This window comes from Argopecten irradians, chromosome 7, assembly GCF_041381155.1.
Source record: "Argopecten irradians isolate NY chromosome 7, Ai_NY, whole genome shotgun sequence".
Taxonomy (NCBI): Eukaryota; Metazoa; Mollusca; class Bivalvia; order Pectinida; family Pectinidae; genus Argopecten; species Argopecten irradians.
In genome coordinates, this window is record NC_091140.1 from 41,101,699 (window position 1) to 41,115,563 (window position 13,865).

At 34.8% G+C, this 13,865-nt stretch overlaps 1 protein-coding gene across 1 annotated transcript in view; it reads right to left on the bottom strand.

Annotated features, from left to right (window-relative positions):
- The window catches only part of LOC138328453 (cilia- and flagella-associated protein 337-like), a 47,594-nt gene extending 35,090 nt beyond the window's left edge, over positions 1 to 12,504 (bottom strand). The window contains 2 exon segments of the mRNA XM_069275258.1: positions 10,504 to 11,071; positions 12,346 to 12,504. Coding sequence (XP_069131359.1) covers positions 10,504 to 11,071; positions 12,346 to 12,356 — 579 coding nt within the window. The 5' untranslated portion in view covers positions 12,357 to 12,504.
- Between the last annotated feature and the right edge of the window lie 1,361 nt (positions 12,505 to 13,865).

Here is a 13,865-nt window from a genome sequence, read left to right on the forward strand (position 1 = left end):
TCAAATATCAGGATACAATTGGCCTTTTATTTTAAGTCAGAAAATTGCAACTAAAAGGCATTCTGCCAATGAGCACACACTTGGAAAGTGTATTTACATATCTGGGTTTCCAAGATGTTGAGGTGCTCCAAAGAGAATTAGTTGTCAGGCATAGGTATTAGGTACATTTTTTTCTATATTAAATCAATATCTACAACTTCAATATTTTGATGTTAAAAGAAAGCACCCATTAAAGTGAGTGACCATTGCATAACTCTACTTCTATAACTAGTTGTTTTGGTTTTTTTAAGGGGGGGTGGGGGTGTTGTTTCTGTCTTTTATTTTTTTATTTCCTTATTAAAGTTTGTTTTGAATACATACCAATACCTTTAAGTTATTACCAGATAAAGAAAAGAAATAAATGTCTGACAACTCAAACACGGAAAAATCTATATGTCAAATGTCATCATATGTCACCATAGGTTATCTTTAAAGGACAATCGATTTCTGTTTTGTTTAATCCTGGATTTTAGGAAACCTTAACTAAACACTATCTACGGAGCATTTTCCAACATGTATGTAAGACTGCTCTTGTTTGAAGTTTTCAAAACAGAAAATTAAAGTTTCAACTTAATTCTTCATCAAATATTGGAACCTTCAAGCACAATGCAGCTCTGTACTGTGTTCATTCCAACAAGCATCCCTGTCATAAAAAATGTCGATGTTACAATAAGCATCCCTGTAATAATAAGTGTCCATGTCACAATAAGCATCCCTGTAATAATAAGTGTCCATGTCACAATAAGCATCCCTGTAATAATAAGTGTCCATGTCACAATAAGCATCCCTGTCAAAATAAGTGTCCATGTCACAATAAGCATCCCTGTAATAATAAGTGTCCATGTCACAATAAGCATCCTGTCAAATAAGTGTCCATGTCACAATACCCTGTAAAATAAGTGTCCATGTCACAATAAGCATCCTGTATAATAAGTGCATGTCACAATAAGCATCCCTGTAATAATAAGTGTCCATGTCACAATAAGCATCCCTGTAATAATAAGTTTCCATGTCACAATAAGCATCCCTGTAATAATAAGTGTCCATGTCACAATAAGCATCACTGTAATAATCAGTGTTAATGTCACAATAAGCATCCCTGTTATAATAAGTGTCCATGTCACAATAAGCATCCCTGTAATAATAAGTGTTAATGTCACAATAAGCATCCTGTCATAATAAGTGTCCATGTCACAATAAGCATCCCTGTAATAAATAATGTCACAATAAGCATCCCTGTATAATAAGTGTCCATGTCACAATAAGCATCCTGTAATAATAAGTGTCCATGTCACAATAAGCATCCCTGTAATAATAAGTGTCCATGTCACAATAAGCATCCCTGTAATAATAAGTGTCCATGTCACAATAAGCATCCCTGTAATAATAAGTGTCCATGTCACAATAAGCATCCCTGTAATAATAAGTGTATGTCACAATAAGCATCCCTGTAATAATAAGTGTCCATGTCACAATAAGCATCCCTGTAATAATCAGTGTCCATGTCACAATAAACATCCCTGTAATAATAAGTGTCCATGTCACAATAAGCATCCCTGTAATAATAAGTGTTAATGTCACAATAAGCATCCCTGTATAATAAGTGTCCATGTCACAATAAGCATCCCTGTAATAATAAGTGTCCATGTCACAATAAGCATCCCTGTAATAATAAGTGTCCATGTCACAATAAGCATCCCTGTAATAATAAGTGTCCATGTCACAATAAGCATCCCTGTAATAATAAGTGTCCATGTCACAATAAGCATCCCTGTAATAATAAGTGTCCATGTCACAATAAGCATCCCTGTAATAATAAGTGTCCATGTCACAATAAGCATCCCTGTAATAATAAGTGTAATGTCACAATAAGCATCCCTGTAATAATAAGTGTCCATGTCACAATAAGCATCCCTGTAATAATCAGTGTCCATGTCACAATAAGCATCCCTGTAATAATCAGTGTCCATGTCACAATAAGCATCCCTGTAATAATAAGTGTCCATGTCACAATAAGCATCCCTGTAATAATAAGTGTCCATGTCACAATAAGCATCCCTGTAATAATAAGTGTCCATGTCACAATAAGCATCCCTGTAATAATAAGTGTCCATGTCACAATAAGCATCCCTGTAATAATAAGTGTCAATGTCACAATAAGCATCCTGTATAATAATTGTGTCATGTCACAATAAGCATCCCTGTAATAATAAGTGTCCATGTCACAATAAGCATCCCTGTAATAATAAGTGTCCATGTCACAATAAGCATCCCTGTAATAATAAGTGTTAATGTCACAATAAGCATCCCCCTGTCAAAATCAGTGTCCATGTCACAATAAGCATCCCTGTCAAAATAAGTGTCCTTGTCACAATAAGCATCCCTGTAATGAATAAGTGTCCATGTCACAATAAGCATCCCTGTAATAATAAGTGTTAATGTCACAATAAGCATCCCTGTAATAATCAGTGTCCATGTCACAATAAGCATCCCTGTAATAATAAGTGTCCATGTCACAATAAGCATCCCTGTAATAATCAGTGTCCATGTCACAATAAGCATCCCTGTAATAATAAAGTGTCCATGTCACAATAAGCATCCCTGTAATAATAAGTGTCCATGTCACAATAAGCATCCCTGTAATAATAAGTGTCCATGTCACAATAAGCATCCCTGTAATAATAAGTGTCCATGTCACAATAAGCATCCCTGTCAATAATAAGTGTCCATGTCACAATAAGCATCCCTGTTAATAATAAGTGTCCATGTCACAATAAGATCCCTGTTATATAATCAGTGTTATGTCACAATAAGCATCCCTGTAATTATCAGTGTTAATGTCACAATAAGCATCCCTGTTATAATAAGTGTTCCATGTCACAAATAAGCATCCCTGTAATAATCAGTGTTAATGTCACAATAAGCATCCCCTGTCAATAATAAGTGTCCATGTCACAATAAGCATCCCTGTAATAATCAGTGTTAATGTCACAATAAGCATCCCTGTCAAAATAAGTGTTAATGTCACAATAAGCATCCTGTCATAATAAGTGTCCATGTCACAATAAGCTCCCTTCACCAATGTCACAATAAGCATCCCTGTCAAAATAGTGTGTCCATTGTCACAATAAGCATCCCTGTCAAAATAAGTGTCCATGTCACAATAAGCATCCCTATAATAATCAGTGTTTAATGTCACAATAAGCATCCCTGTCAAAATAAGTGTCCATGTCACAATAAGCATCCCTGTAATAATCAGTGTCCATGTCACAATAAGCATCCCTGTAAATAATAAGTGTAATGTCACAATAAGCATCCCTGTTATAATAAGTGTCCTGTCACAATAGCATCCAGTGTAATAATCAGTGTTCATGTCACAATAAGCATCCCTGTTATAATAAGTGTCCATGTCACAATAAGCATCCCTGTAATAATCAGTGTTAATGTCACAATAAGCATCCCTGTTATAATAAGTGTCCCATGTCACAATAAGCATCCCTGTAATAATAAGTGTCCATGTCACAATAAGCATCCCTGTATAATAAGTGTCCATGTCACAATAAGCATCCCTGTAATAATAAGTGTTAATGTCACAATAAGCATCCCTGTAATAAATAAGTTAAGATTGTCCATGTCACAATAAGCATCCCAATATCTGTAATAATAAGTGTTAATGTCACAATAAGCATCCCTGTCATAATAAGTGTCCATGTCACAATAAGCATCCCTGTCATAATAATAAGTGTCCATGTCACAATAAGCATCCCTGTCATAATAAGTGTTCCATGTCACAATAAGCATCACTGTAATAATAAGTGTATATGTCACAATAAGCATCCCTGTAATAATAAGTGTCCATGTCACAATAAGCATCCCTGTCATAATAAGTGTCCATGTCACAATAAGCATCCCAGTCATAATAAGTGTCCATGTCACAATAAGCATCCCTGTAATAATAAGTGTCCATGTCACAATAAGCATCCCTGTAATAATAAGTGTCCATGTCACAATAAGCATCCCTGTAATAATAAGTGTCCATGTCACAATAAGCATCCCTGTCATAATAAGTGTCCATGTCACAATAAGCATCCCTGTCATAATAAGTGTTCATGTCACAATAAGCATCCCTGTATAAATAAGTGTCCATGTCATCACAATAAGCATCCCTGTAATAATAAGTGTCCATGTCACAATAAGCATCCCTGTTATAATAAGTGATCCCTGTCACAATAAGTTATCCCCTGTCATAATAAAGTGTTCATGTCACAATAAGCATCCTATAATAAGTGTCATGTCACAATAAGCATCCCTGTAATAATAAGTGTCCATGTCACAATAAGCATCCCTGTAATAATAAGTGTCCATGTCACAATAAGCATCCTGTAATAATAAGTGTCCATGTCACAATAAGCATCCCTGTAATAATAAGTGTCCATGTCACAATAAGCATCCCTGTCATAATAAAGTGTCCATGTCACAATAAGCATCCCTGTAATAATAAGTGTTAATGTCACAATAAGCATCCCTGTCATAATAAGTGTCCATGTCACAATAAGCATCCCTGTAATAATAAGTGTCCATGTCACAATAAGCATAATCCCCTGTATCATCCTGTAATAATAAGTGTCCATGTCACAATAAGCATCCCTGTAATAATAAGTGTTAATGTCACAATAAGCATCCCTGTAATAATAAGTGTCCATGTCACAATAAGCATCCCTGTAATAATAAGTGTATGTCACAATAAGATCCCTGTCTGTCAAAATAAGTGTCCATGTCACAATAAGCATCCCTGTAATAATAAGTGTCCATGTCACAATAAGCATCCCTGTAATAATAAGTGTCCATGTCACAATAAGCATCCCTGTAATAATAAGTGTCCATGTCACAATAAGCATCCCTGTAATAATAAGTGTCCATGTCACAATAAGCATCCCTGTAATAATAAGTGTCCATGTCACAATAAGCATCCCTGTCAAAATAAGTGTCCATGTCACAATAAGCATCCCTGTAATAATAAGTGTCCATGTCACAATAAGCATCCCTGTAATAATAAGTGTCCATGTCACAATAAGCATCCCTGTCATAATAAGTGTCCATGTCACAATAAGCATCCCTGTAATAATAAGTGTCCATGTCACAATAAGCATCCCTGTAATAATAAGTGTCCATGTCACAATAAGCATCCCTGTAATAATAAGTGTCCATGTCACAATAAGCATCCCTGTCATAATAAGTGTCCATGTCACAATAAGCATCCCTGTAATAATAAGTGTCCATGTCACAATAAGCATCCCTGTAATAATAAGTGTCCATGTCACAATAAGCATCCCTGTAATAATAAGTGTCCATGTCACAATAAGCATCCCTGTAATAATAAGTGTCCATGTCACAATAAGCATCCCTGTAAATAATAAGTGTGTCACATAAGCATGTCACAATAAGCATCCCTGTAATAATAAGTGTCCATGTCACAATAGTCCCCTGTAATAATAAGTGTCCATGTCACAATAAGCATCCCTGTAATAATAAGTGTCCATGTCACAATAAGCATCCCTGTAATAATAAGTGTCCATGTCACAATAAGCATCCCTGTATAATAAGTGTCCATGTCACAATAAGCATCCCTGTATAATAAGTGTCCATGTCACAATAAGCATCCCTGTATAATAAGTGTCCATGTCACAATAAGCATCCCTGTAATAATAAGTGTCCATGTCACAATAAGCATCCCTGTAATAATAAGTGTCCATGTCACAATAAGCATCCCTGTAATAATAAGTGTCCATGTCACAATAAGCATCCCTGTAATAATAAGTGTCCATGTCACAATAAGCATCCCTGTAATAATAAGTGTCCATGTCACAATAAGCATCCCTGTAATAATAAGTGTCCATGTCACAATAAGCATCCCTGTCAAAATAAGTGTCCATGTCACAATAAGCATCCCTGTAATAATAAGTGTCCATGTCATCACATAGATAATGTGTCCAATGCATCCTGTAATAATCAGTGTCCATGTCACAATAAGCATCCCTGTAATAATCAGTGTCCATGTCACAATAAGCATCCCTGTCATAATAAGTGTCCATGTCACAATAAGCATCCCTGTCAAAATAAGTGTCCATGTCACAATAAGCATCCCCCTGTCAAAATAAGTGTCCATGTCACAATAAGCATCCCTGTCAAAATAAGTGTCCATGTCACAATAAGCATCCCTGTCAAAATAAGTGTCCATGTCACAATAAGCATCCCTGTCAAAATAAGTGTCCATGTCACAATAAGCATCCCCTGTCAAAATATAAGTGTCCATGTCACAGTAAGTTAAAAAAATAAGCATCCACTGTCAAAATAAGCATCACTGTCACAATAAGCATCCCTGTCAAAATAAGCATGCCTGTCACAGTAAGTTACCCTGTTGCAATAAGCGCCTCTCCCCCTTTTTAAGGCATCATTCAAGTTATCTTAAATTACCTTGAATCAAAACCTTTATCAAACCCAGACTGAAATCATGAATACATTTGAATTCATTAAGCTTTAAGACCTTTTAATTACAATAAGCATCTGATTAGGTCAAATATTACATATTAGATCACACTTTCCTTTAAATGAAAGAGATCTTGGAAAAATAATATCCTACTGAATCCAAGTTTGTCTTATATGCATGGGCCTTGTCACACACACACACACCTCCTCCCCTATATTCAGTACTTGGTTTTCTCAGTATGGACTAAAATATATAAAAAGTTAAAAATTAAAAAAAAAAAAAAATCATCATTAACCACCTAACAGATAATTCACCTAAAACTTCGACCCAAAATATTTTACATCAAACACTTAAAACTTAGCTAACACATATTCAAACAGTACCAATCAAATGTAATAGATACATGCATATATCCCTAAACATAAAACTTTAGTCTCATTATATATAGAGGAACTGTATAATGTTACATATACCTTTTATTATATAACACGCCGATTAAGTTTGGCTGACTTAAATTGATATAATTAAATGGTTTCGTGTTACATTTTTGGAAAAATAAATATGGTGTCTCTTTGTGATGTGATAAACTAAATTGTGACATATTTTCACATGACAAATTTTGTGCTAATTAGAGTGATAATTAATAATTAACTCTTTAAATAATCCAGATTTCTTCAAACATTCCAACACCTTACCCGTATAATCTCCTCTTTTCCTTGTAACTCTACAACAGTACTATCCTTCCTTTGAGGAAAAACCATTGGCTTAGCAAGCTCCTTAAATGTTACACTTAGATTCATGATGAGTGTTTTGATCTAAAATTATCAGAAAATTTGCAATATTACTTTTGTAAAACTTTATAACTCCTCTCGAATAGATTAGATCTTGGCCTAATGGCTAGCTTCTCAAAACAGAATAATAGTAAATATACATTGGTACTGTATTGTTAATTACCCCAAACCCAAGGAGATCTTCATTAATATTTAAAAGTAATTGAAACTAAGGTAACCTGTTGGTTTCTCACCTTCATCACTGTCTCAATAAACCAACTCTTGTACAAGCACCTCATCCGTCTACCATATCGTAAACGTCTGGATTCATGAATTTTGCAAGGAAAGAGAAGCCGTTTAACCCTCAGGTACAAGCTCAGGTAAACAAATTTAATCAACAGGATGCTGTGTATGTGTTACCTTGGGGACTCGTTAAGGTAAAACCTTCTCCCACAGGTAAGAGAAGCGGGGTAGTATAGGTGTCTCAAATACAGCAGCCTTGCTGAAATATTCATCGCCTCTCCTCAGGATGCTGCGACCTTTGACCCAGCCTGTCAGGAATGGGGGTGTTATATATATCAAACATGAATACAGAAGTTTTTGCTATTTGATTTCCATTGTGGATCACGAGGATGGAGAAATTCTACGAGGATGGAGAAATTCTACGACTGTGTAGCTCCAGTATTTGGCTCCAGATCCAGAATTAGACATTTTACATAGTGCAGTTAAGGTAATAATCCTAATACAGTTTGGTTTGTTTTAGTTTTACATCCTATTAACAGCCAGATTTGCTGGGGAAGGAAAAACAAAATATCCGGAGAAAAACCACCGACCAGCAGTCAGTACCTGGCAACTACTCTACATGCTGGGATTAACTCGTGACCCAGAGATGGGGGGCTTGTGGCAATATGTCAGAACATCTTAACCACTCGGCCACTTAACTGCAGCCCCAATGCTAATACAGTCAAAGCTATTCCACCAAAGGAACCAAAAAATGGTCTCTACATCGATCAAAATGTGTTGAAATCACCATTTGGGACCCTGATGAGAAAGTCAGGTCTTATTAAGCAGGTGGTCTTTATACAGGGGTGTTTGTAAAGGTAGGTTTGACTGTATGATACAAAACATTGTCACACTTGATTAACTGTGATGTTTTCATATTGTTCATTTATTTTAAGGATATATCCAGTTTCAACATGGAGGAATTTAAGTACTGTAGCTGTCAATTCTGATGACTTGTGGAAATATATCTGGCCAGAAGGTAATGTTGATTGTTGAGTGGTCAAATTTCAAGAAAGGTAAATTATATATAGCACAGGAAGTAATTACATAAATAGTATATATATAAGCAATTTAAGGAGTTATAAAAAATGAATTTACATCATATTTCAAATACCACCACAGTATGTTTTATTTTATATTAAAATGATTGTTTTTATAAATCCAAGTAATTAAGTCAAATTAGTGATAGTTTACATTATTATAGAATTAATAGATATTTAATTGTCTATCTATAAATACACTGTCCATAGTTAACTTTTTAACTTTCTTCCATTCATTTCCATTCCAGAAGTTCACAGAATTAAGCCCTGCTATTGCGGCAAATGATCCCTTAGGCAGGTTTAATTATACTGACAAATTTTAGCCTAAGTTCTTTCCGATCCCATCTGGAATCACCACCAGTCTTGTTATTACCTCCCCTTGCCACCAGCCTATTGATTATTTCCCCTTGTCACCAGCTTTGTAATTACCTCCCCTTGCCTTTTTGTTAAATTCATTGTTAAATTACTAAATTATTCAAAACTGCATAAATACTCAATAAGCATATGTTCTAATCATTGATCACACATTTTGACAAAAGATTTTAATCTGTCATGCCACGTACGTTACAAAGCTGTGAAAAACTTCTTTTATTATGTACAAATATAGCTCTTAGGAACATACTGTATGGTACTGTAAATATTCATGGCGAATACATGTTACATTGGTAATTTTCCTTGATAAAATGCCTCAAAGTTCTCTTGACTTAGTATTCGATGTAATTGTACAGTGCCCACAGTACAAAATACCTGTATCCTAATCATATTATACCATTATTTGTGTGAATTCGAAACTCTTGGAGTCAGAACAACAGATGGTATTATAGTGTATATATTAATTGTTATGTTTTCTTTGTTGAAAATATGCATGAATAAAAAAGAACAGACACATGACAGCGACCTGATATAAAAAAACCACAGTCTGACATATTAAGAAATTTAAATATTGAGATATAATTGATCCTCTTTGACATTTAGAATTCTTTCTTGCTATATAGACATTTAACTTTGACTATAATATAGATGTATTGTATCAATTTTGTGAAGTGGATACAAAAATAGTCACATTATGAATTAGTCAATTTGAAATATCAGGAATTATACAAAAATTCTGATCATTTTGTTGTCATATCTATAGTAACAAAAATAGCTAAAAAGTAACAAAATAAAAATGAAATAATTTGTATCAATTCATTTATCAATTAAATGTATATTTATACATGTACTTTTTGCAACTTTGTATAATTCCTTATTTTCCATAAAAACAATGTAGCAATGAACACAAAAAAATACAACATACATGCAATGTATACATTGTAATACTATCTATATGGATATCAAGCATACAATGCATGTATAATGTACATGCTAGCAGCTGAACAATGCTACTATGTACTGTAAACAATTTTACAACATGTGTAATGCCTGAAAATGATAAATGTGTTATTTCTTTAATAACCAAACAGTTTTCCAAGTTTTCCCTGTTTTCCGTGAGCTGTTGACATGTATTACAACTACCTGAAAAGGAACAACAGAAAAAATCACTGCTTGATCCCAGGGGACACGCCCCCTTTTGTCACCGGAAGTAGTCAAGTTGCTACAACAAATCGCCATTTTGAATAACAAATTAGTCCGCCTAGAGCTTTCAATCATACACACGACAGTATCGATTAGATTTGCTCACATCCCCAGAGATTAATGGCCGTTCAGACACCAATCTGGAGTAATAAAATCATACATTAATATACGAAGTCACGCTACAATCATATGGTGCTCGTAAAAAACTTCTCCGAGTACCATAACGGTTTGTTTACACGTGCTACCGTGCACGGGGCTACCCCCAGCCACCATAAACAAACTATGTAAACTTCACAAAAAATGAACATACCTTGCTTTTAAGTTGTGCAGAGATTGCCCCGTGTCCCATGGTGGGGCGGGGGATATTCTCAAGTTCACTGATTCCATCTACAGCTCCTAGAGTAAGTCGACGAGGTTGTTTTGCGATCTCTTTCAGTCGTTCATCCTCTGGGGGTGCCCGATACTGCCTCCTCCCCGCGGCCGCGTGAGTGACGGGACGCTGCCCAGCCTCTGGGGACCGGGTACTTGTGGTCGCTGTGGCCGGACGGGAGTTGTCAAAGATGTTGGAATAAAAAGATGGATGGCTTTGAAGCTTGGCTGCTGCCGAGCTCGGCCTAATTTTCTTCTTAATTCCATGGATGGTTGTCGTGTCAAACTTTCCCGGTGGCATATTGTAGACTTTGGGCCGGGTAAACGTTGTCCTTAATAATAATATCTCCTCGCTCGGTGAGAACTTACTCTCATTCCCCCATGAAGGTCTCTCTATGGTGAGTCCCCAGGGGTTATTTACCACGGCAAGGCTCTGTCGTCGTTTCCTCTGATAACTTGGCTTCCTGTCCTGCCTACTGGGCCCTAACAATGTGCCTTCCGCCTCGATTCTGAACACACAAATAAATACTAATAGTGACCGCTGATTGATTTAAACGACCTCCTGGGGTCACCGGGTCGGCGGCGGTTTAGTCTCAATTAGCTAACCGACAAATCACTTTCTAATAGACTATATATATGTGAAGTATACCTGTACATATGGGTAGACAAATTGTAACAATTACATTGTATATATTCATGCAGACATCGATTTAAATTCAATCTATTTACATTTAAATTTTAATTGAAATTTCTTAACATGTAAAATATTTCAATTTAGCACACAACTGATTGAATCACGATCGAAAGGCAGAGGCCTGATGCCTCTGGTAACCATGTAGTATGAAACTGATGAATTATTTATGAACAAATATTTGATTTGCTCCTGGGTACATTATTTTTCAAGTTTAATCCCCTACCGTCACTTCTGTTTATGCTTGTCAAATTATGAAGTCTGTATATGTTTGAATCGAAGTCAAACAAACAGTTTCGCTTCAAAAGAAAACATTAATTTTCAAAAAAATTAATTTTGAAATTAAACTTATCTAGCTAGCCTCGTTAAAGTGCGTTAAGTTATATAAAAAAAAAACTTTTCAGTGTACAGGTTGAATTAGTAATGATATAAGAAAAATATTAAGTCTATGGAAATACAAATGTACCTTCTGATAAATGTATTCGGAAATTATTTTGCCATAATTCATTGTTGGAGTATAATTTGTCCGAAATATGATGATATCTCTCACTACGTCGATCAGTAATATCCGACTATTAGATATTCATTTTATTTTAAATGTACACGTATGATACAATATACATGTATATGAACATGTAAGCAATAAGTAACTTTAACGAAATTTGCGGGCCCATACATGGTTATTATTACCTACTTTAAGGAACATTTTAAATATTGTACCATACCTACCAATGAAAAATAAAAGTGCTCAACGACGTTCTATTAAGTTTCATGTACATGTGTATATCTAAACAAATAATAATTAATAATCCAACGCAATCGGCGACTATTTTTAATTATTGGAGGACCTAACACATTTTGGTTTTCAGAGATACGCAGGAGTCGACTTCTAATGAAAAAAAATCCTAAGGTCAATATTTACTATTGTTTTCAATCTAATTTATATCCCCTACGAACTGTAAAGGAAAACGTTGTATAAATGGATTCTTTTGTTATAAATATTGGTTTTATTTTCACTATTGTAAAACAAACACACTTTTAAATATACATGCGTGGATTTATTTTATTTCAGAAGGTACAATAAAAGTTTACCTGTTCGCCATCTTTGGTGTCGTTTACATTATTTCCTTAACCAAATCATTCTGACATCCACCTCTCTCTTTGACCTTCCCCTTAGGCCCAGCCTCTACTTCTCCCGTCATCTGCAGAACTCTGTTTCTTAGCGACGATATCGCTATTATGACGTCACAGTTGTACAACAGCGACACTATCGCTATTATGACGTCACAGTGTATTTACGTTATAATAAGTTCTACGTCAAGATTTATGTATACCTTTGTCCCAAATACAGCCTTGTACCACGCTAATGTTTAGAGTTGTGTTCGAGGAATACATTTTCTCTCTAGAAATGTGTCAAGCAAATACACATGTATTTGGAAAAACAGTTACTCGGTGACCATATTTTATTTTATTAGCACAAGTTATAACAACATACACCTTTCCACTACTTCTGTGTTGGTATCGTGTCATTGGGCATGCTTTTAATTATTCAGTAATCTTTATAGCTTCACAGGAACTTATGGTCTCATAATAAAATCAAGGTAAAAATGTAATACCTGTATATAATCGGATTGTCAAAAAAGAAACAAACATGACACAATAAAGAAAGTTCGTAGCCGAAAATAAGCCACCTTGGGCATATTGCGAGCGAAGGTTGTACGAGTAATCTCCCTTTAGCTCACGAACCACAATGTTTCTATACAGTGTAGTTGCATTTTTATGCACGTAGCAATTGTTGTCTAAGCTGATTTTTATGTTAGCTATTGATTTTGTACTTCGCCCATCATCATATACTTTAAGCTTTTATATTTTCGTATCGAACTTTCCACGTTATGTTGTGTCTCGTAAGTCAAATATATATAACTATAGGCATGTTTTGTATATGCTAATATATTATGTAAATAACTTGTGATATATGTGCGAGACTTACAGTATACATATTTGTTCATAACTATATCAAAAAATCATAAGACATGCATTTATAATATATATATATATATATATCAATGATGGGCCTTTGTTTCGGTTCATATGGTGTCATACCACCCTGGTAAAATAAATTATACATCCTACCAGGCAGGTATAACACCATATGAACCGAAAAAGGTTCTTTTTATATTAGATATGCACATGTTGTTTCTTTGGCAAATGATTTTGAACATGTTTTTATTTTCATACATTCAAATGAAATTAGACACACACATTTAATGATTCGTTTTCTATCAAACTAAAAAATATCTATCTTTTGCCTCATAATACATTTTCACATGAAATATAATCGTTTTTGTTGAAAGAGAGAAATTAATTACTTTGAAATGTTGAGTTCCTCAGGGTGGTGTCCTATGGACAACGTTGTTCTTGTTATTATGCATATTAATGAATGTTTGTTAAAGGCCCATTACATTTCCGGAGCAAAATATAAAAGTTTCTTGAAAAACATTAATAACATCAGAAAATGCATACCGATGACCTAAAATAAGGTTACGACACCAAACATATGCAAGATTTCCTGCATAACATATGAAAACAGTGGAGAGTCAATTCGTTGTTTT